At 43.9% G+C, this 20573-nt stretch overlaps 1 protein-coding gene across 1 annotated transcript in view; it reads left to right on the top strand.

Annotated features, from left to right (window-relative positions):
• Positions 1 to 6382: 6382 nt before the first annotated feature.
• The window catches only part of LOC124045435 (constitutive coactivator of PPAR-gamma-like protein 2), a 71905-nt gene continuing 57714 nt past the window's right edge, over positions 6383 to 20573 (top strand). The window contains exons 1-4 of the mRNA XM_046364721.1: positions 6383 to 7835; positions 14310 to 14556; positions 19721 to 19803; positions 20048 to 20176. Coding sequence (XP_046220677.1) covers positions 7359 to 7835; positions 14310 to 14556; positions 19721 to 19803; positions 20048 to 20176 — 936 coding nt within the window. The 5' untranslated portion in view covers positions 6383 to 7358. The remainder of the gene's footprint in view (positions 7836 to 14309; positions 14557 to 19720; positions 19804 to 20047; positions 20177 to 20573) is intronic.

Below are 20573 nucleotides of genomic sequence, written 5' to 3'. Positions count from 1 at the left end.
CGCTGTCTCATGGTGTGTTTCTGATTTAATAAAGTCTATCGATATAGAACTCAATGTATTACAATATAAAGTGGTATCACCGATACTAAAACTAGCTTCATTTTCATCACCGATACTAAAACTAGCTTCATGTTCATCACCGATACTAAAACCAGCTTCATGTTCATCACCGATACTAAAACCAGCTTCATTTTCATCACTGATACTAAAACTAGCTTCAGTTTCATCACCGATACTAAAACTAGCTTCAGTTTCATCACCGATACTAAAACTAGCTTCAGTTTCATCACCGATACTAAAACTAGCTTCAGTTTCATCACCGATACTAAAACTAGCTTCATGTTCATCACCGATACTAAAACTAGCTTCATGTTCATCACTGATACTAAAACTAGCTTCAGTTTCATCACTGATACTAAAACTAGCTTCAGTTTCATCACTGATACTAAAACTAGCTTCAGTTTCATCACTGATACTAAAACTAGCTTCAGTTTCATCACCGATACTAAAACCAGCTTCAGTTTCATCACTGATACTAAAACTAGCTTCGTGTTCTTCTGCGGAGTCCAATCAAGTTGTAGAAACATCTCAAGGCTGATCAATGGAAGCAGGATGCACCTGAGCTCCATTTCTAGTCTCATAGCAAAGGGTCTGAATACATCTGTAAATAAGGTTTTTCTGTTAGCGAAAATGTCTAAACCTGTTTTCTCTTTGTTATTTCAGAGTATTGTGTGTAGATTGATGAGGAAAGAAATTAATTGAATCCATTTTAGAAAAAGGCTGTAACGTGGCAATGTGGATGAAGTCGAGGTGTAGGAATACTGTCCTTAGGGACTGTACAGTGCCCTCCGTAATAATTGGGACAGTGAACCATTTTTCTTCTTTTGGTTCTATATTCCAAATATTTGGATTTGAAATCAAACGATTACAATGTGATTAATGTACAGATCGTCAGCTTTAATTTGAGGGTGTTTTCATCCATATCTGGTGAACCATTTAGAAATTACAGCACAGTCCCCCATTTTAGGGGAGCAAAAGTATCGGGATGAATGTACTTATGTAAAAAGTTAAGTATTTGGTCACATCATGCAATGAGTACATCAAGCTTGTGACTATACACATTTGTTTGATGTATTTGCTTTTTGTTTTGGTTGTGTTTCAGAATTTTATTTTCAATAGAAATGAATGGTAAACAATGTATTGTCATTTTAGGAAATGTTTATTGTAAATAAGAATAGAATGTTTCTAAACACTTCTACATGCTACTATGATTACGGATCATCCTGATAAATCGTGAATAATGACGAGTGAGAAAGTTAGACGCACAAATGTCATACCCCCAAGACATGCTAACCTCTCACCATTACAATAACAGGGGAGGTTAGCATTTTATATCATACCCCCAAGACATGCTAACCTCTCACCATTACAATAACAGGGGAGGTTAGCATTTTATATCACATCCCCAAGACATGCTAACCTCTCACCATTACAATAACAGGGGAGGTTAGCATTTTATATCATATCCCCAAGACATGCTAACCTCTCACCATTACAATAACAGCTGAACAGAATAACAGTTTCTCTGTAACAGTACATCCATAGGATTTACAGTACAATGAAACATCAACATAAATGGCATAGTTCTTTATGAACTCTTACATTATTTTAATTCACATTGTAACATTCATTTACAGGGATGCAAACTAGTCACCTTATGGCGAAATTTGCTGTTTTGAATCCAAAATGGGTGACCTGCGTAATTCCTGTAGATCCGATGAGTAACGTTTGGGAGGGTTGGATCACTACTGGCTGTAAGCGAACGAGTGATCCGCGTCTGGAGCAATACTCTGCTTTATCCAAGGCTCAAACAATATACTGTCTGCTTTATCCAAGGCTCAGCCAATATACTGGCTGCTTTATCCAAGGCTCAACCAATATACTGTCTGCTTTATCCAAGGCTCAGCCAATATACTGGCTGCTGTATCCAAGGCTCAACCAATATACTGTCTGCTTTATCCAAGGCTCAGCCAATATACTGGCTGCTGTATCCAAGGCTCAGCCAATATACTGGCTGCTGTATCCAAGGCTCAACCAATATACTGGCTGCTTTATCCAAGGCTCAGCCAATATACTGGCTGCTTTATCCAAGGCTCAGCCAATATACTGGCTGCTTTATCCAAGGCTCAACCAATATACTGGCTGCTTTATCCAAGGCTCAGCCAATATACTGGCTGCTTTATCCAAGGCTCAGCCAATATACTGGCTGCTGTATCCAAGGCTCAGCCAATATACTGGCTGCTGTATCCAAGGCTCAGCCAATATACTGGCTGCTGTATCCAAGGCTCAGCCAATATACTGGCTGCTGTATCCAAGGCTCAGCCAATATACTGGCTGCTTTATCCAAGGCTCAGCCAATATACCGTCTGCTTTATCCAAGGCTCAGCCAATATACCGTCTGCTTTATCCAAGGCTCAGCCAATATACCGTCTGCTTTATCCAAGGCTCAGCCAATATACCGTCTGCTTTATCCAAGGCTCAGCCAATATACCGTCTGCTTTATCCAAGGCTCAGCCAATATACCGGCTGCTTTATCCAAGGCTCAGCCAATATACCGGCTGCTTTATCCAAGGCTCAGCCAATATACCGGCTGCTTTATCCAAGGCTCAGCCAATATACCGGCTGCTTTATCCAAGGCTCAGCCAATATACCGGCTGCTTTATCCAAGGCTCAGCCAGAATGCAGCACCCGACTGCAGAGAGAAGAGACGACCAACTGACTAGTTACAGCATTAGGGCACTCTGGAAAGGCAGAGCAGCGCGTCCCCTGAACGGTAACAGATAGGTGACGTTAGGTGAGACGGTTACAGCAGCGCGTCCCCTGAACGGTAACAGAGAGGTGACGTTAGGTGAGACGGTTACAGCAGCGCGTCCCCTGAACGGTAACAGAGAGGTGACGTTAGGTGAGACGGTTACAGCAGCGCGTCCCCTGAACGGTAACAGAGGTGACGTTAGGTGAGACGGTTACAGCAGCGCGTCCCCTGAACGGTAACAGAGAGGTGACGTTAGGTGAGACGGTTACAGCAGCGCCCCTGTCCCCAGCAGGGCGTGAACGGTAACAGAGAGGTGACGTTAGGTGAGACGGTTACAGCAGCGCGTCCCCTGAACCTGACGTTAGGTGAGACGGTTACAGCAGTCCCTGAACAACAGAGAGGTGACGTTAGGTGAGACGGTTACAGCAGCGCGTCCCCTGAACGGTAACAGAGAGGTGACGTTAGGTGAGACGGTTACAGCAGCGCGTCCCCTGAACGGTAACAGAGAGGTGACGTTAGGTGAGACGGTTACAGCAGCGCGTCCCCTGAACGGTAACGGATGAGGTAACGTGAGAAAGTGGTGGGCAATGTATTTTAAGTATCTGGTTAGCTAGGCAGAAAAATGTTGAGCAACATTAGCCAACTTTAAATGATCAAATAATTGAGTTTATGGTGTGAAATGTAGCTACATTAGCTAGCTAACATTACAACATCAGATGAGCTGACATTAGTAACCTAAATATATTTTTGGTTTATTTTGTTATAGGCAGTTTTTAAGGACATGTAACTTTGGGTCATTTGACCTATATCGCTTGTATGTTGATAGTGGTGGCAGCGCCTGGTCAGCGGTTTCTTTGCTCTTTCTACTTTCAGATCTGAATGGGTCTCTCGGATCCCAACCTTGCACGGGTCTGTTTTTCCACGGGTCTTTTCAGAAAGGGTCGGATCGTCCTCGGTTCCATTCAGAACTGGTTTCTGCAACTTATGCATATCTGACCGGGTGGAAAACCATGGATCCATTTTGGAACAGGTCTAACTTTTAAAGAGTCTACTACTTCAGATTCACTGACTATGATTACAGCAAATTCCAAAACATGGGTAGATGTCTGTACCACAATGAACAGTTGGCTAATGAGTAATTCTGGATTGAATGTTGATAGAGATGGGGCATATCTATCTAATGCTTCATCTCTAGAGCTGGTGGGGATGTGGTCTACCCTGGGGGCTCTATAACAATACTGAGTTACAGTGGCTTCTTGCTCTTCCCTGGGTGAGGGGAGCACCATGCTGAAATGCTGATGAATGCAGGTTTCTGATGTTACACCTTTTTATCAGGATGCAGCGGTTAGAATAAATACATCACTGTTGGTAAAATGTCAGTAATAGAAAAAGAGTTTAGCTTAAAGTGCTTCTTTATTGGTTATAGAGGAACAATTGGCGGCTTTAACTACAGTTCTGGGTTCAGGTTAGAACCACAGTTCTAGGTTAAAGCCCCTAAATGTTCCTCTAGATTGATTGTTTGATTGATTGAATGCATTAGACCATTTTTTAAATAGTTTAATTTTAAGAATGTGAAATGTCAGAATAATAGTAGTTATTTATTTCAGCTTTTATTTCTTTCATCACATTCCCAGTGGGTCAGAATTTTACACGCACTCAATTAGTATTTGGAAGCATTGCTTTTTAAATTGTTTAACCCAGTTAGTCAAACGTTTCAGGTAGCCATCCACAAGATTTCAACAATAAGTTGGGTTAATTTTGGCCCATTCCTCCTGACAGAGCTGGTGTAACTGAGTCAGGTTTGTAGGCCTCCTTTCTCGCACATGCTTTTTCAGTTCTGCCCACAAATGTTCTATAGGATTGAGGTCAGGGCTTTGTGATGGTCCCTCCAATACCTTGACTTTGTTGTTCTTAAGCCATTTTGCCACAACTTTGGAAGTATGCTTGGGGTCATTGCTCATTTGAAAGATCCATTTGCAACCAAGCTTTAACTTCCTGACTGATGTCTTGATGTTGCTTCAATATATCCACATAATTTTCCTTCCTCATGATGCCATCTATTTTGTGAAGTGCACCAGTCCCTCCTGCAGCAAAGCACCCCCACAACATGATGCTGCCACCCCTGTGCTTCGCGGTTGGGATGGGGTTCTTCGGCTTGCAAGCCTCCCCCTTTTTCCTCCAAGCAAGATTTGTGACCTGTTGCCACAAGAACAGGGCAACCAGTGAAGAACAAACTTTATTGTAAATACAACCCATGTTTATTTATTTTCACTTTTTTACTTGAACTACTACTATATATATATGCATAATATGGGGCGGCAGGTAGCCTAGTGGTTAGAGCATTGGGCCAGTAACCGAAAGGTTGCTTGATAGAAGCCCTGAGCTGACAAGGTAAAAATCAGTCCCTGAGCAAGGCAGTTAGCCCACTCACTGTTCCTAGGCCGTCATTACATTTACATTACATTTAAGTCATTTAGCAGACGCTCTTATCCAGAGCGACTTACAAATTGGTGCATTCACCTTATGACATCCAGTGGAACAGTCACTTTACAATAGTGCATCTAAATCTTAAAGGGGGGGTGAGAGGGAATACTTATCCTATCCTAGGTATTCCTTAAAGAGGTGTGGTTTCAGGTGTCTCCGGAAGGTGGTGATTGACTCCGCTGTCCTGGCGTCGTGAGGGAGTTTGTTCCACCATTGGGGGGCCAGAGCAGCGAACAGTTTTGACTGGGCTGAGCGGGAGCTGTACTTCCTCAGTGGTAGGGAGGCGAGCAGGCCAGAGGTGGATGAACGCAGTGCCCTTGTTTGGGTGTAGTCATTGTAAATAATAATTTGTTCTTAACTGACTTGTCGAGTTAAAGGTTAAATAAAATAAAAAATGGACATTTGTAATGTCTTTTGTAACTTCTGTGAGTGTAATGTTTACTGTTTCATTTTATTGTTTATTTCACTTTTGTATATTATCTACTTCACTTGCTTTGGCAATGTTAACATGTGTTTCCCATGCCAATAAAACCCCTTGACTTGAATTGAGTGGAGGAGGGAGGAGGGAGAAGAGAGTGGAGTAGGGGGAGAGAGAGCAACATATTTCACCAACTCACTTAGATTGTGGTCAAATTATACAAAATGTGTGTGTGTGCGATGATGGTGGGCTGGTATTTCCGTATCAGTGCGTCACATGAGGCTGGAGGGGAGAATGGCTCATAATAACTGTAACGGCATCAAACACCTGGAAACCATGTGTTTGATGTATTTGATACCATTCCACCTATTCTGCTCCAGTCTTACAACAACCCTGTTCTCCCAATTAAGGTGTCACCAACCTCCTGTGCAGTGGGTGTACTATAGCAGGGTTGTATTTGGGGTGCTAGGGGCAGGGAGTGTGTCTAGGCCTCGGGGGTAAAATGGCTATGGGGAGATGTATGGGTTGATTTTGGAATACAGAAAGACTCCTTTTCTCATGTTAAAATCCCCAAATACATGATGTACCTGCCGTCCCAAATTTATCCACAAGGGGGCGACATATATAACCTATCGGCACTGGTAATTAGGTTGGCCACTTCCCCTGGCTTCATCACAGCCCTGGTCAGGGCTAGAAGGGATACAGCTTTTGTCAAATTAACGTTAAAAATATAAATTTAGTTAATTTTCGCTAACCTTTACTCTTTTCCAAAACTAAACCTAATTCTCCTAACCTGCTACGAAAAGTCGTTATCCGACAAAAGCTGTTTCCATCTAGTCAGAAACCCTCCGCTTCCCTCCGACTTGTGTTGGTCCGTGAGGAAGTCGCAAGATGGCTGACAGCGCTCGGAAGTATGCTCCCTTCCTCTACATGAAGTCGTGAGTTTGGAAGTATGCTCCCTTCCTCTACATGAAGTCGTGAGTTTGGAAGTATGCTCCCTTCCTCTACATGAAGTCGTGAGTTTGGAAGTATGCTCCCTTCCTCTACATGAAGTCGTGAGTTTGGAAGTATGCTCCCTTCCTCTACATGAAGTCGTGAGTTTGGAAGTAATCGAGGGAGGAACTATCAGGCGTTTGTTTTTATTGAAGTTATTGTATTTCTCCAAACAGACCATTTAATTCCTGGGGACCCAGTTAGCTGAAAGCTCCTGTAGATGGCTAACGGTATCAACATATACATTACCTAGTACATTACATTAGCACTTGCAATTTGAACTAACATAAATATTTGCACCGTCAGGTTAAGTATCGTCCAAATCATAACTACGGACGGCCAGTCACATTTTCAGATGTTAACTAGATAAAGGAATATTTAACGAGAAACTTCAGTTGTTTTGCTGGCAGTTTACCACAATACTACCAGGGATGGACACACGACCAAATGTAGCAACGTTAGCCAGGTTGCTAACCAGCTAGGCGGGGTTGGGGGGGGGCTACCGGCTACCGGCTACCGGCGACAACAGCCGTGTAGTCAATCAGTTACTGTCAGAGAGACGAGGTAGTCAGCCGCCCGTTTCCAGCTGCTACCGGATCGACACCACCCGAGCCTTCCCCCGAACAGACCCACCGGTTCAACAACACCGGGATGGGCGTGCAGGGCTTCCAGGAGTATCTGGAGAAACGTTGTCCCGGGGCTGCCATCCCCGTGGACCTCCTCAAACTAGGCCGTACTGCGGGACGCCAGCACCACCACCCCGGCCCTCTGCCTCTTCCGGCCCGGATACTCATCGATGCTGACTCCGGTCTGCAGCGGCTGTACGGCGGCTACCAGACGGACTGGGTGTGCGGCGGGGAGTGGAACGCCATGCTGGGATACCTGTCCGCTCTGTCCCAGGCCTGTCTGTACCAGGGCGGGCTGGAGCTGGTCGTGGTGTTCAACGGGACCCTGGGGAAGGAGCGGTGGCCGGAGTGGGCACGCCGGGCCCAGGGACAACGCCAGACAGCCCAGCTCATCGTTAACCACGTCGGCAGTAAGGCCACTCCGCCTCCCCGCGCCTGGTTCCTGCCCCCCGCCTGCCTCAGTCACTGTGTCCGCCTCGCCATGTTCCGCTTCAGAGTGCGGGTGAGTAACGAGCAGTAGCTGGCTAGCTAAGAATAAATATATAGCAGATAAACACTAAGTCTGGTTTCTGGACTGATAATGAGGGGGAGTAAAATAAATCAAGTGTAGTGATAAGAGGGGATGGTCAAGAGGCAGTGTTTGAGCCAGTGGCTGTGATAGAGGCAGGTCTCTGCAGGTGACATTTGTTTTTACAAGGAGCACATGTGCTCTTAAGTTTAAAAAATGTAGCTGCACACAACGTAGGACCACAATTAAAAATATGTAAGGTATTAATGTCATTTTGGCATTTTGTATTTTTTTTAAATGTCACCTGAAGAGGCCTGCCTCTAACTGCCACAGTCGCTGGTTCAAGGACTGCCTGTTGACTGTTCCATCTTAAATAGGCCGTCTAGGTAAATGAGATTTTGTTCGTAACTAACTTGTCTAAAGGTTAAATAAAAAAAATGTATTCAAAGAATTGTCAGTAATAACAAAATACAGGTTTTGAGAATACAAACAACATATTTGTATGATTGAGATATAACCAACATTGCACCAATGTGAATCCAAGCTACTTGATTGTCCTTTCTGTGCCACCATGTTTGCATACTATGGAAGCTGCGGGACAGCAAAGGAAGAATTACAATTATTACCTGAGTGATTTAAAAAAGATATTAATTCTAGTGGCACTGGTGCTCCCAAATTCCATATTTAAGAGCATATGCCCCCACAATGGTAACACTGTAGATCCCTGATAGGGTGCAGTGATGCAGAGGCTAATGCTTAACTAATGTGATATTGGTTGAATGTTGCCAGTGGACTACTGGACTGACTGACCTCTGGATGAACTACTACTGGACTGACTGACCTCTGGATGAACTACTACTGGACTGACTGACCTCTGGATGAACTACTACTGGACTGACTGACCTCTGGATGAGTAGTGCACTATATATGGAATCTGCCCTGGTCTAAAGTAGTGCACTATATATGGAATCTGCCCTGGTCTAAAGTAGTGCACTATATATGGAATCTGCCCTGGTCTAAAGTAGTGCACTATATATGGAATCTGCCCTGGTCTAAAGTAGTGCACTATATATGGAATCTGCCCTGGTCTAAAGTAGTGCACTATATATGGAATCTGCCTGGTCTAAAGTAGTGCACTATATATGGAATCTGCCCTGGTCTAAAGTAGTGCACTATATATGGAATCTGCCCTGGTCTAAAGTAGTGATCTATATATGGAATCTGCCCTGGTCTAAAGTAGTGCACTATATATGGAATCTGCCCTGGTCTAAAGTAGTGCACTATATATGGAATCTGCCTGGTCTAAAGTAGTGCACTATATATGGAATCTGCCCTGGTCTAAAGTAGTGCACTATATATGGAATCTGCCCTGGTCTAAAGTAGTGCACTATATATGGAATCTGCCTGGTCTAAAGTAGTGCACTATATATGGAATCTGCCTGGTCTAAAGTAGTGCACTATATATGGAATCTGCCTGGTCTAAAGTAGTGCACTATATATGGAATCTGCCCTGGTCTAAAGTAGTGCACTATATATGGAATCTGCCTGGTCTAAAGTAGTGCACTATATATGGAATCTGCCCTGGTCTAAAGTAGTGCACTATATATGGAATCTGCCCTGGTCTAAAGTAGTGCACTATATATGGAATCTGCCCTGGTCTAAAGTAGTGCACTATATATGGAATCTGCCCTGGTCTAAAGTAGTGCACTATATATGGAATCTGCCTGGTCTAAAGTAGTGCATTATATATGGAATCTGCCTGGTCTAAAGTAGTGCACTATATATGGAATCTGCCTGGTCTAAAGTAGTGCACTATATATGGAATCTGCCCTGGTCTAAAGTAGTGCACTATATATGGAATCTGCCCTGGTCTAAAGTAGTGCACTATATATGGAATCTGCCTGGTCTAAAGTAGTGCACTATATATGGAATCTGCCTGGTCTAAAGTAGTGCACTATATATGGAATCTGCCTGGTCTAAAGTAGTGCACTATATATGGAATCTGCCTGGTCTAAAGTAGTGCACTATATATGGAATCTGCCCTGGTCTAAAGTAGTGCACTATATATGGAATCTGCCCTGGTCTAAAGTAGTGCACTATATATGGAATCTGCCCTGGTCTAAAGTAGTGCACTATATATGGAATCTGCCCTGGTCTAAAGTAGTGCACTATATATGGAATCTGCCTGGTCTAAAGTAGTGCACTATATATGGAATCTGCCTGGTCTAAAGTAGTGCACTATATATGGAATCTGCCTGGTCTAAAGTAGTGCACTATATATGGAATCTGCCCTGGTCTAAAGTAGTGCACTATATATGGAATCTGCCCTGGTCTAAAGTAGTGCACTATATATGGAATCTGCCTGGTCTAAAGTAGTGCACTATATATGGAATCTGCCTGGTCTAAAGTAGTGCACTATATATGGAATCTGCCTGGTCTAAAGTAGTGCACTATATATGGAATCTGCCCTGGTCTAAAGTAGTGCACTATATATGGAATCTGCCCTGGTCTAAAGTAGTGCATAAGCCTTTACAGGGAATAGGGTGCCATTTGGATCCAGCCAGGGGTTACAGATTGGGATGAAATGTACACAGCTGTGCACTTAATACTTGTAGTGTTGCACGGTATACCGAAACTTCAGTCCTATTTAGATACCAAAAACCCCTGTTTGGAACTAGAATTTGTAACGTTCTGTACTTCTGTCAAAGGTCTCGCATGATTTAATCCTTTAAGACTATATCAGCGTAGCTCCTTTTTATAGCAAGAAGAGCAAAGTACCCGCTCTGCTTAGGCCTACTCATTTATTGCTATAGCTGTCTGGGTTGCATTGTTAGCGCATCAAAAGGGACCATGGCTCTCCTCATGGGTGCTGTGAAAACCATGATGTTCTCCAAGAAGCTTGGGTGCTGTGTAAAGCCATGACGTTCTCCAAGAAGCTTGGGTGCTGTGTAAAACCATGGCGTTCTCCAAGAAGCTTGGGTGCTGTGTAAAACCATGACGTTCTCCAAGAAGCTTGGGTGCTGTGTAAAACCATGGCTCTCTCCCAGAAGCTTGGGTTCTGTGTAAAACCATGGCGTAGATTTCCTTGCTACCTTGTAGCTGAATTTACTACCCTAGTACTTTGTTTCAAATATGCAAACCATAACACACAATATGTTGATTGTTACCAAAAACGTTACTTCACTTGGTCTCCCTAACCACCTAAAACTTATTCACTTGTTCATCTTCCTCACCTCCATCTGGTTTCAACTAGATTCCGTAGCCAGTCAGATTCAACAACCACATTCTGCCTTGTGAATGACGTCATTAATTAAACACCCCACACCTTTATAAAATATTGCCTCTTCTATGCAAATGTTGATCAGTACAATAATGTTCTACTAGCAGCTGCCAATAAAATAATTCCTGTGGAAGGGATTGTTTGTCTGTAGCCTGACGATATCAGCCAAAACCAGCTGAATACTGAGTTTTAGGCGTTCACTCTCCTATTGAATATGTATTCACCTGCATTGTGAATAGATCTAGGCTACATCTTCATTTAGCCAGTTTATCAATAGACAATTACCATTCAAATGATTTCCTTTTTGTATTTAGATTTGTAAAACAAAGTCAAATTGATTCATTACTGACTGTCTCTTGAACATATTCATAATGTTCAAATGTAATGATATTGAGCTCAAGAGGCCCAGCAGTAGCTGAGTTTGTCTGGATCAAGTGCCAGTCAGAGTTCTGGTATGGTGACAACACTAATAGGTAGTGGAGAGTAGCCCAGTAAATCAGTGTATTTTGGCCTGGTCGTGTTCATACATAATACTGTTCTTGCTGGGGTGGTCTGTCAGTCTTCTACCCTCACTTCAACACAGGGACTAGAGGCTGGTCTTTGGTCACACACCGGGAACTAACCTTCTATATTTTAACAGCCCTATTTGACCAGGTATACGTTTATTTATCTTGGCAAGTCAGTTAAGAACAAATTCTTGTTTTCAATGACACCCTGGGAACAGTGGGTTAACTGCCTTGTTCAGGGGCAGAAAGACAGATTTGTACCTTGTCAGCTCAGGGATTCGATCTAGCAACCTTTCGGTTACTAGTCCAACGCTCTAACCACTAGGCTACCTGCCGCCCCAATACATGCATGTTGTTCAGCATCACCATATGTTCAGATGAGTGCTGGGTGGGACCTGTCATGGTAATGAGTGCTGGGTGGGACCTGTCATGGTAATGAGTGCTGGGTGGGACCTGTCATGGTAATGAGTGCTGGGTGGGACCTGTCATGGTAATGAGTGCTGGGTGGGACCTGTCATGGTAATGAGTGCTGGGTGGGACCTGTCATGGTAATGAGTGCTGGGTGGGACCTGTCATGGTAATGAGTGCTGGGTGGGATAAAGGCTGTGGGGCAGACTACTGGTGTACTTACTGTATCTTCTATACCATGGCACTTTGATCAACGTTTCAGCATGGTGGCCTTTCTACAGGGTTAGAGGAGGGTTTAAGATGTGTAAAATTGTATACGGATGTACGATATATCGTTGAACGTATCGGATATCTAGTTTAAAATCCGCTATACGTGCAACACAGCATTCCTAAACTAACCCACAATGTCTGCACTGTGGATCCAGCAGTCATTTGAAAAACTTAACAACATTTCAGTGAGACAACTCAAAGGTGACATCTATTAAACCAAGATAATGGAATTCATTGTCCTTGACAATCAACCGTTCTCTGTCGTGTGTGATGTTGGCTTTCGCCGACCGGAGTTACACAGTAATGGCATCACTGCTATTAGCTTCACGACATGCGGAACGCCGTCTGGGTCTTTGCGTGTCAAAAAAGGTACAGTAGCACTGTCAAAGATGAACAAAACAGTCTGCAAACACCGGCCATAAACAATGTGTTTACAATACCACGTTGGTAATAAAGCATCATTTGTTCAACCGAAACTACTGGGGTGGCTAGCTTCAACTTGGTACCTAGCTAGCACCAATACAACCAGCCTGAAACAACTACTGGGGTGGCTAGCTTCAACTTGGTACCTAGCTAGCACCAATACAACCAGCCTGAAATAACTACTGGGGTGGCTAGCTTCAACTTGGTACCTAGCTAGCACCAATACAACCAGCCTGAAACAACTACTGGGGTGGCTAGCTTCAACTTGGTACCTAGCTAGCACCAATACAACCAGCCTGAAACAACTACTGGGGTGGCTAGCTTCAACTTGGTACCTAGATAGCACCAATACAACCAGCCTGAAACAACTACTGGGGTGGCTAGCTTCAACTTGGTACCTAGATAGCACCAATACAACTACTGGGGTGGCTAGCTTCAACTTGGTACCTAGCTAGCATCAATACAACTACTGGGGTGGCTAGCTTCAACTTGGTACCTAGCTAGCACCAATACAACCAGCCTAAAACAATGACCTGTAAAAACTGCAGTCATTTTCATTATTCTTAGCAATGATTTAGGAATCCTTGTAAGTATTGTTGTTTGCCTATTGAAATTGAACATCAAGCTACTTAACCCTGTTGCCCAAAGCTAATGTTATAAGCAGCCAGCTAGCTTCATCTGGCTCGACAGGACCGGCTAATGTGTTTTGAAGCTAGCCACAATAAGGACTGGCAAAATAGTGGAATTTGCGGTTTGCGTTCAAAATAAGTGTCATTGACAGTAATGCAAATGAATACAAATTGTAGAATTATGCCATACTTTTATTTTGAAGGCTAACTGCAAAGTCAACTATTGTGGCGCAACCTTATTGTGGCAAGCTTCACATAGATGGGTCCGACCACCATTAACCAAATAAGAACGGTCTTATAAATTAGGGTTATTTTAGATGATGACACCTAGCTATATGGTTAGGTAGTAGCTATAGCGAACTATATAGCTACTGAAACAGATGTCGTGTTATTTGACAGGTCAAATAGTGTTCTCTGTTTTGACATGCAAAGACCCAAACGGCGTTCCACAGAAACCCTGGTTGAGAAACGACTGAACAAATGAACAACGAAATAGCACAGCAAGTAAGTGAAAGAAATGGGTTTTGATGATGTTTTACTGGTAATGGGGACATATGTAAATGCCAACAAAATAACTTTTTGGTCAGTGTGTGTGTAAAACCTTTATTTAACTAGGCAAGTCGGTTAGGAACAAATTCTTATTTACAATGACGACCTACCCCGGCTAAACCCGGATGACGCTGGGCCAAGTGTGCGCCGCACTATGGGACTCCCAATCACGGCCGGATGTGATACAGCCTGGATTCGAACCAGGAACTGTAGTCACGCCTCTTGCAGTGCCTTAGACCGCTGCGTCCGTGTTAACTATTTAACTGTACTAGAATGCTTAAAAGGCCGCTAAAATTGTAAATATCGGTAATCGGTATCGTTTTTTTTTTGACAGGGAAAATATTGGATATCGGTATCGTCCAAAAATGTCATATCGGTGCATCACTAATATTGTATTATCCAGGTTGTCCAGACGTTGGAGGACCACCACCAGGAGGTGCTGTCCCTCTACAGGGACTTTGGTTTCTGCGGCCTGATCGCCCAGGACTCAGAGTTTGCCCTCTGCAACGTGCCCACCTACTTCTCCTCGCATGCCCTCAAACTGTCCTGGAACGGCAAGAACCTGACCACCCACCAGTACCTGCTCTCTGAAGCAGCCAGACAGCTGGGTCTGAAGACACAACACCTGCCCTGCTTCGCTGCTCTGCTGGGTAAGTACAGTACCTGCTCTGCTGGGTAAGTACAGTACCTGCTCTGCTGGGTAGGGTACAGTACCTGCTCTGCTGGGTAGGGTACAGTACCTGCTCTGCTGGGTAGGTTACAGTACCTGCTCTGCTGGGTAAGTACAGTACCTGCTCTCTGAAGCAGCCAGACAGCTGGGTCTGAAGACACAACACCTGCCCTGCTTCGCTGCTCTGCTGGGTAAGTACAGTACCTGCTCTGCTGGGTAAGTACAGTACCTGCTCTGCTGGGTAGGGTACAGTACCTGCTCTGCTGGGTAGGGTACAGTACCTGCTCTGCTGGGTAAGTACAGTACCTGCTCTGCTGGGTAGGGTACAGTACCTGCTCTGCTGGGTAGGGTACAGTACCTGCTCTGCTGGGTAGGTTACAGTACCTGCTCTGCTGGGTAAGTACAGTACCTGCTCTCTGAAGCAGCCAGACAGCTGGGTCTGAAGACACAACAACTGCCCTGCTTCGCTGCTCTGCTGGGTAAGTACAGTACCTGCTCTGCTGGGTAGGTTACAGTACCTGCTCTGCTGGGTAGGTTACAGTACCTGCTCTGCTGGGTAGGTTACAGTACCTGCTCTGCTGGGTAGGTTACAGTACCTGCTCTGCTGGGTAGGTACAGTACCTGCTCTGCTGGGTAGGGTACAGTACCTGCTCTGCTGGGTAGGGTACAGTACCTGCTCTCTGAAGCTGGGTCTGAAGACACAACACCTGTTGCTGGGTACAGTACCTGCTCTGCTGGGTAGGTTACCTGCTCTGCTGGGTAGGTACAGTACCTGCTCTGCTGGGTAGGGTACAGTACCTGCTCTGCTGGGTAGGGTACAGTACCTGCTCTGCTGGGTAGGGTACAGTACCTGCTCTGCTGGGTAGGGTACAGTACCTGCTCTGCTGGGTAGGGTACAGTACCTGCTCTGCTGGGTAGGGTACAGTACCTGCTCTGCTGGGTAGGGTACAGTACCTGCTCTCTGAAGCAGCCAGACAGCTGGGTCTGAAGACACAACACCTGCTCTGCTGGGTAGGTACAGTACCTGCTCTGCTGGGTAGGTACAGTACCTGCTCTGCTGGGTAGGTACAGTACCTGCTCTGCTGGGTAGGGTACAGTACCTGCTCTGCTGGGTAGGGTACAGTACCTGCTCTGCTGGGTAGGGTACAGTACCTGCTCCTGCTCTGCTGGGTAGGGTACAGTACCTGCTCTGCTGGGTAGGGTACAGTACCTGCTCTGCTGGGTAGGGTACAGTACCTGCTCTGCTGGGTAGGGTACAGTACCTGCTCTGCTGGGTAGGGTACAGTACCTGCTCTGCTGGGTAGGGTACAGTACCTGCTCTGCTGGGTAGGGTACAGTACCTGCTCTGCTGGGTAGGGTACAGTACCTGCTCTGCTGGGTAGGGTACAGTACCTGCTCTGCTGGGTAGGTTACAGTACCTGCTCTGCTGGGTAGGGTACAGTACCTGCTCTGCTGGGTAGGTTACAGTTCCTTCAGAAAGTATTCATACCTAAAATTCCACATTTTGTGTTAAAGCCTGAATTCCAAAAGGATTTTTTTCTCTCACCGATCTACACACAATAACCCACAATAACAAAGTGAAAACATGTTTTTAGAAATGTTAGTAAAGTTATTGAAAATAAATACATAAATATTGTATTTACGTAAATATCCACACACCTGAGTTAACACTTTGTAGAAGCCCCTTTGGTGAATAAAAGATGTTCAATTACACACAAAGCTTATTTCTCTAAAATGTTCTTAACACATCCATCCAGCTGACCGGTGGGGCATATCAAGAAGCTGATTAAACAGCATGATCATTACACAGGTGCACCTTGTGCTGGGGACAATAAAAGGCCACTCTAAAATGTGCAGTTTTGTCACACAACGCTACAGATGTCTGAAGTTTTAAGGAGCATGCAATTGGCATGCTGACTGCAGGAATGTCCACCAGAGCTGTTGCCAGAGATTTGAATGTTCATTTTTCTACCACAAGGGAAAGGGGATAACTAGTCAGTTGCTACTGGTAGCCTGTATGGTTAACGCTTTTCAGAAAATGGAATGTGGCCCCTTGAAAGCACCTCTGCTACAGAAGGTTTGTTTGTCTGGTTTTTAGGGTAGGCTACACTCCTTTTAAATGCCTACATGAAACCTCTATGAACAGACATTTTATTTGTCTGTAAAGGAATGCCGCTTCTGAAGCATGACTAAAGCCCGTCACTAGGCAACCAGAACTGTCAATCAAATAATATCTCCCAAAATAGAACTTTATAGGTTGTTAAATACTGTGACTTAGTAGAAATAAAATTAATCTAGCTACTCTACCATAAAACACCACAGCAGCACATCAATCAGCGATGTTTATTGTCAGGGAAACAATACAGAACATTTTACACAAGAGCAGAATTCTGTCTGAAAAGGTACAGACCTGATGCAGCGCTTAAATTATTATATATATTTTTTTTTAATGTCAAAGTTAACAATTGTCGCTATCGACATGTTTCTGTAGCTGCGTTTTGTAAAGCTTTGTGGTAGAATAACTTAATTACCTGGTCGTAGCCAATATTCTACATTGTAAATTGATGTACATTTTTATTTTCTTAGTTTTAACAGAAAACCGATAAACAATGGCCGTTTAAACATTAAGCAAAATTGTCAATTTGTCACATCCATAGTGTTAGCTGATATTAGCAAGCAAACTAGCTAACAGCAAAAAAAGGTTAGGAAGTCAACTGCATGGTAATGCCCACAATACACTTTCGCAAGCTGATTGTGTACAACAGGTATTCCAAAACTGGGGTAAATAAAAATGTAAAAAACCAAAATGATTCAATTCCTTTAAAAAGTAAAGTATTGACATTTTCAATAGATTTTTCCCAGCCGCCTTCATTTCTACCTGATGGCGAAACTCGAGTTGCACCGCATCTGCCTCATGCACAAATCCATGCTGTTCCTGTGGTATAGTGTGTGTGTGTGTGTGGCAGGCTTACAATGATGGCAAAAAGCAATATTTGAGAGTTCGTTGACCCTGGTGCTAGAGGGGGTACGCAGCTGGAGGTTGACTGTTTGAAGGGGTAAGGGACTATAACAAGTTTGGGAACCACTGGTGTACAATATGCATGAAACAGTATTCAATGGTTTGCAGTGAGGGACTTCCAATGTGTCAAGCCTACGAGAGGCTAGCGGAGCTAGAAACAGTTGGCTAGAAAAACAACTTCAGTCAAAGAAACAACATGAAATTGTTAATTTACTAGCAACAGAAAGCAGACAATTCCTTTCAAACAGATATGGCTATATATGGTTGTAACAGAAGATACAGGAATGCCAATGGAGGTGTTGCTGTTTATATTCCGGTTAGGCATTCTCCCATAAAGAAACTGACTTAACTGTCAAATCCCCATGGATAGATGATTAATTGATAAACTGGCTGAAAGAGATGAGGCTAAGGGAATGACAAATAATTCTGGCAACACAGCAGATTGGCAAAGATACAATACATTGACAAATGACTTGACTTAACCTCTCTGGGGTTGTTCGGAACGCTAGCGTCCCACCTCGCCAAAAGCCAGTGAAAGTGCAGGGCACCAAATTCAAAACAGAAATCTCATAATTAAAATTCCTCAAACATACAAGTATTTTAAAGATACACTTCTCGTTAATCCAACCACAATGTCCGATTTCAAAAAGGCTTTTCGGCTAAAGCCAACATATCATTATGTTAGGTCAGCAACTAGTCACAGAAAGCATTCAGCCATTTTCCAACCAGAGGTGTCACAAAAAGCAGAAATATAGATAAAATTAATCACTAACCTTTGACGACCTTCATCAGATGACACTCCCAGGACTCAATGTTACACAATACATGTATTTGTTTGTTCGATCAAGTTCATATTTATATCCAAAAACCTCAGTTTAAATTGGCCCCATGTTCAGAAATTGCAGAGAGCCACATCAAATAACAGAAATACTCATCATAAACTTTGATGAAAGATACATGTTTTACATAAAATTAAAGATAAACTTGTTCTTAATGCAACCGCTGTGTCTGATTTCAAAAAAGCTTTACGCCAAAAGCACATTATTCAATAATCTGAGAACAGCGTTCAGCCACAAAAGCAAGCCATACACTTGCCCGCCAAATGGTATAGTCAACAAAAGTCATAAATAGCATTATAAATCTTCACTTACCTTTGCTGATCCCAGGACTCCCACTTCCACAAGAAATGTTCGATTACGTCCATATTTGTCCAAATACCTCCGTTTTGTTCACGTTTATTCTAAAGCCTGGATAAGAGCGTCTGCTAAATGACTTAAATGTAAATGTAAAGGCACAAAATCCAGACAAAGTCAAGAGTTCCTTTACAGTTTGTAGAAACATGACAAACGATGTTTACAATCAATCCTTAGGGTCTTTTTATAATAAGTCTTCAATAATATTCCAACCGGACAATAGCGTATTCACTACAGAGGAAAAAGAAGGCACAGTGAGCCCACATGACTGTGCAGTAAACAACTGATGATTGGCCTCAGCCTAGTCCACTTGTTGAAACAGCTCTTATTTGACCACCTTCCACAATAGAAGCCTCAAACAACTTTCTAAAGACTGTTGACATCTGCTGGAAGCCTTGGGAAGTGCAATCTGGCCCCATAGACACAGCGAATTAGATAGGCAATCACTTAAATGGAACTACAAACCTCAGATTTCCCACTTCCTGGTTGGATTTTTCTCAGGTTCTTTCCTGCCAAATGAGTTCTGTTATACTCAGACATCATTCAAACAGTTTTAGAAACTTGAGTGTTTTCTATCCAATACTACTAATATGCATATATTAGCATCTGGGACGGAGTAGCAGGTAGTTTACTCTGGGCACCTTGTTCATCCAAGCTACTCAATACTGTCCCCCTGTCACCAAGAAGTTAACAAAAAGAAAACTATACCTTGGAACAAATATCAATTTAAAGAATGATCGTAAAAAGCTCTTGAGTAACTTATTAAATGAGATTCTAGGCAGAAACTCCATCCTTCATTGATGCAGATCACCGTAACTTTCCGAAAAATGTCTGTTCATCTTGAATCGATTAACTGTGCAATCCCTGAGACGCAACCAAACACGCCTTTTACACTTTGTTATTTACTACCGGTCTCTTTCTCCCCCCCGTAGGGAACCATATTCTCCCTGATGAGGACCTGGCTGCCTTCCACTGGAGCCTTTTAGGACCAGAACACCCCCTGGCCTCACTCAAGGTATAACCTCTGACCTTTAACCCTTCCACTGGAGTCTGACCTCTAACCCCTGACCTCTAAACCTCTAGGTGCGTGCCCACCAGTTGGTGCTGCCTCCCTGTGAGGTGGTTATCAAGGCGGTGTCTGACCTTTAACCCCTGACCTCTAACCCTCTAGGTGCGTGCCCACCAGTTGGTGCTGCCTCCCTGTGAGGTGGTTATCAAGGCGGTGTCTGACCTCTAACCCCTGACCTCTAACCCTCTAGGTGCGAGCCCACCAGTTGGTGCTGCCTCCCTGTGAGGTGGTTATCAAGGCGGTGTCTGAGTACGTCTCCTCCATTAAAGACCTGGGGAACCTCGACGCTGTTGCCAGGGATGTCTTCAACCAATCCCAGGTGCACAAATACTTTGTTTGGATCAAGAAATCACATTACTGTCCAGAAAGATTAAAATGTGTAGAACCTGTGGTCTAGTGCTAATGTCCTTGCTCTAGACACATGTACTCATCTCCCCACCGGAGACTGAGGTTCAATCCCCACTCCACCCTGTCTACCCGTCTGATTTCATAACGGTCTAGGTAGGATACATGGATACAGAAAGCACCTTCTCCATTCAGCTAGACTGACCATACCAGCTGAAACAGAGCAGTACCTTCTCCAGACAGCTAGACTGACCATACCAGCTGAAACAGAGCAGTTTCTCCATTCAGCTAGCTGACCATACCAGCTGAAACAGCCTTTGTCCTATGACAGGCTTGACAGCTAGACTCTATGAAACAGAGCCATGTTAGCC

Source organism: Oncorhynchus gorbuscha, linkage group LG10 (assembly GCF_021184085.1).
Source record: "Oncorhynchus gorbuscha isolate QuinsamMale2020 ecotype Even-year linkage group LG10, OgorEven_v1.0, whole genome shotgun sequence".
Lineage (NCBI taxonomy): Eukaryota > Metazoa > Chordata > Actinopteri > Salmoniformes > Salmonidae > Oncorhynchus > Oncorhynchus gorbuscha.
The sequence above is the reverse complement of the archived record's forward strand: the minus strand, read 5'-3'. Positions and strand labels throughout refer to the sequence as shown.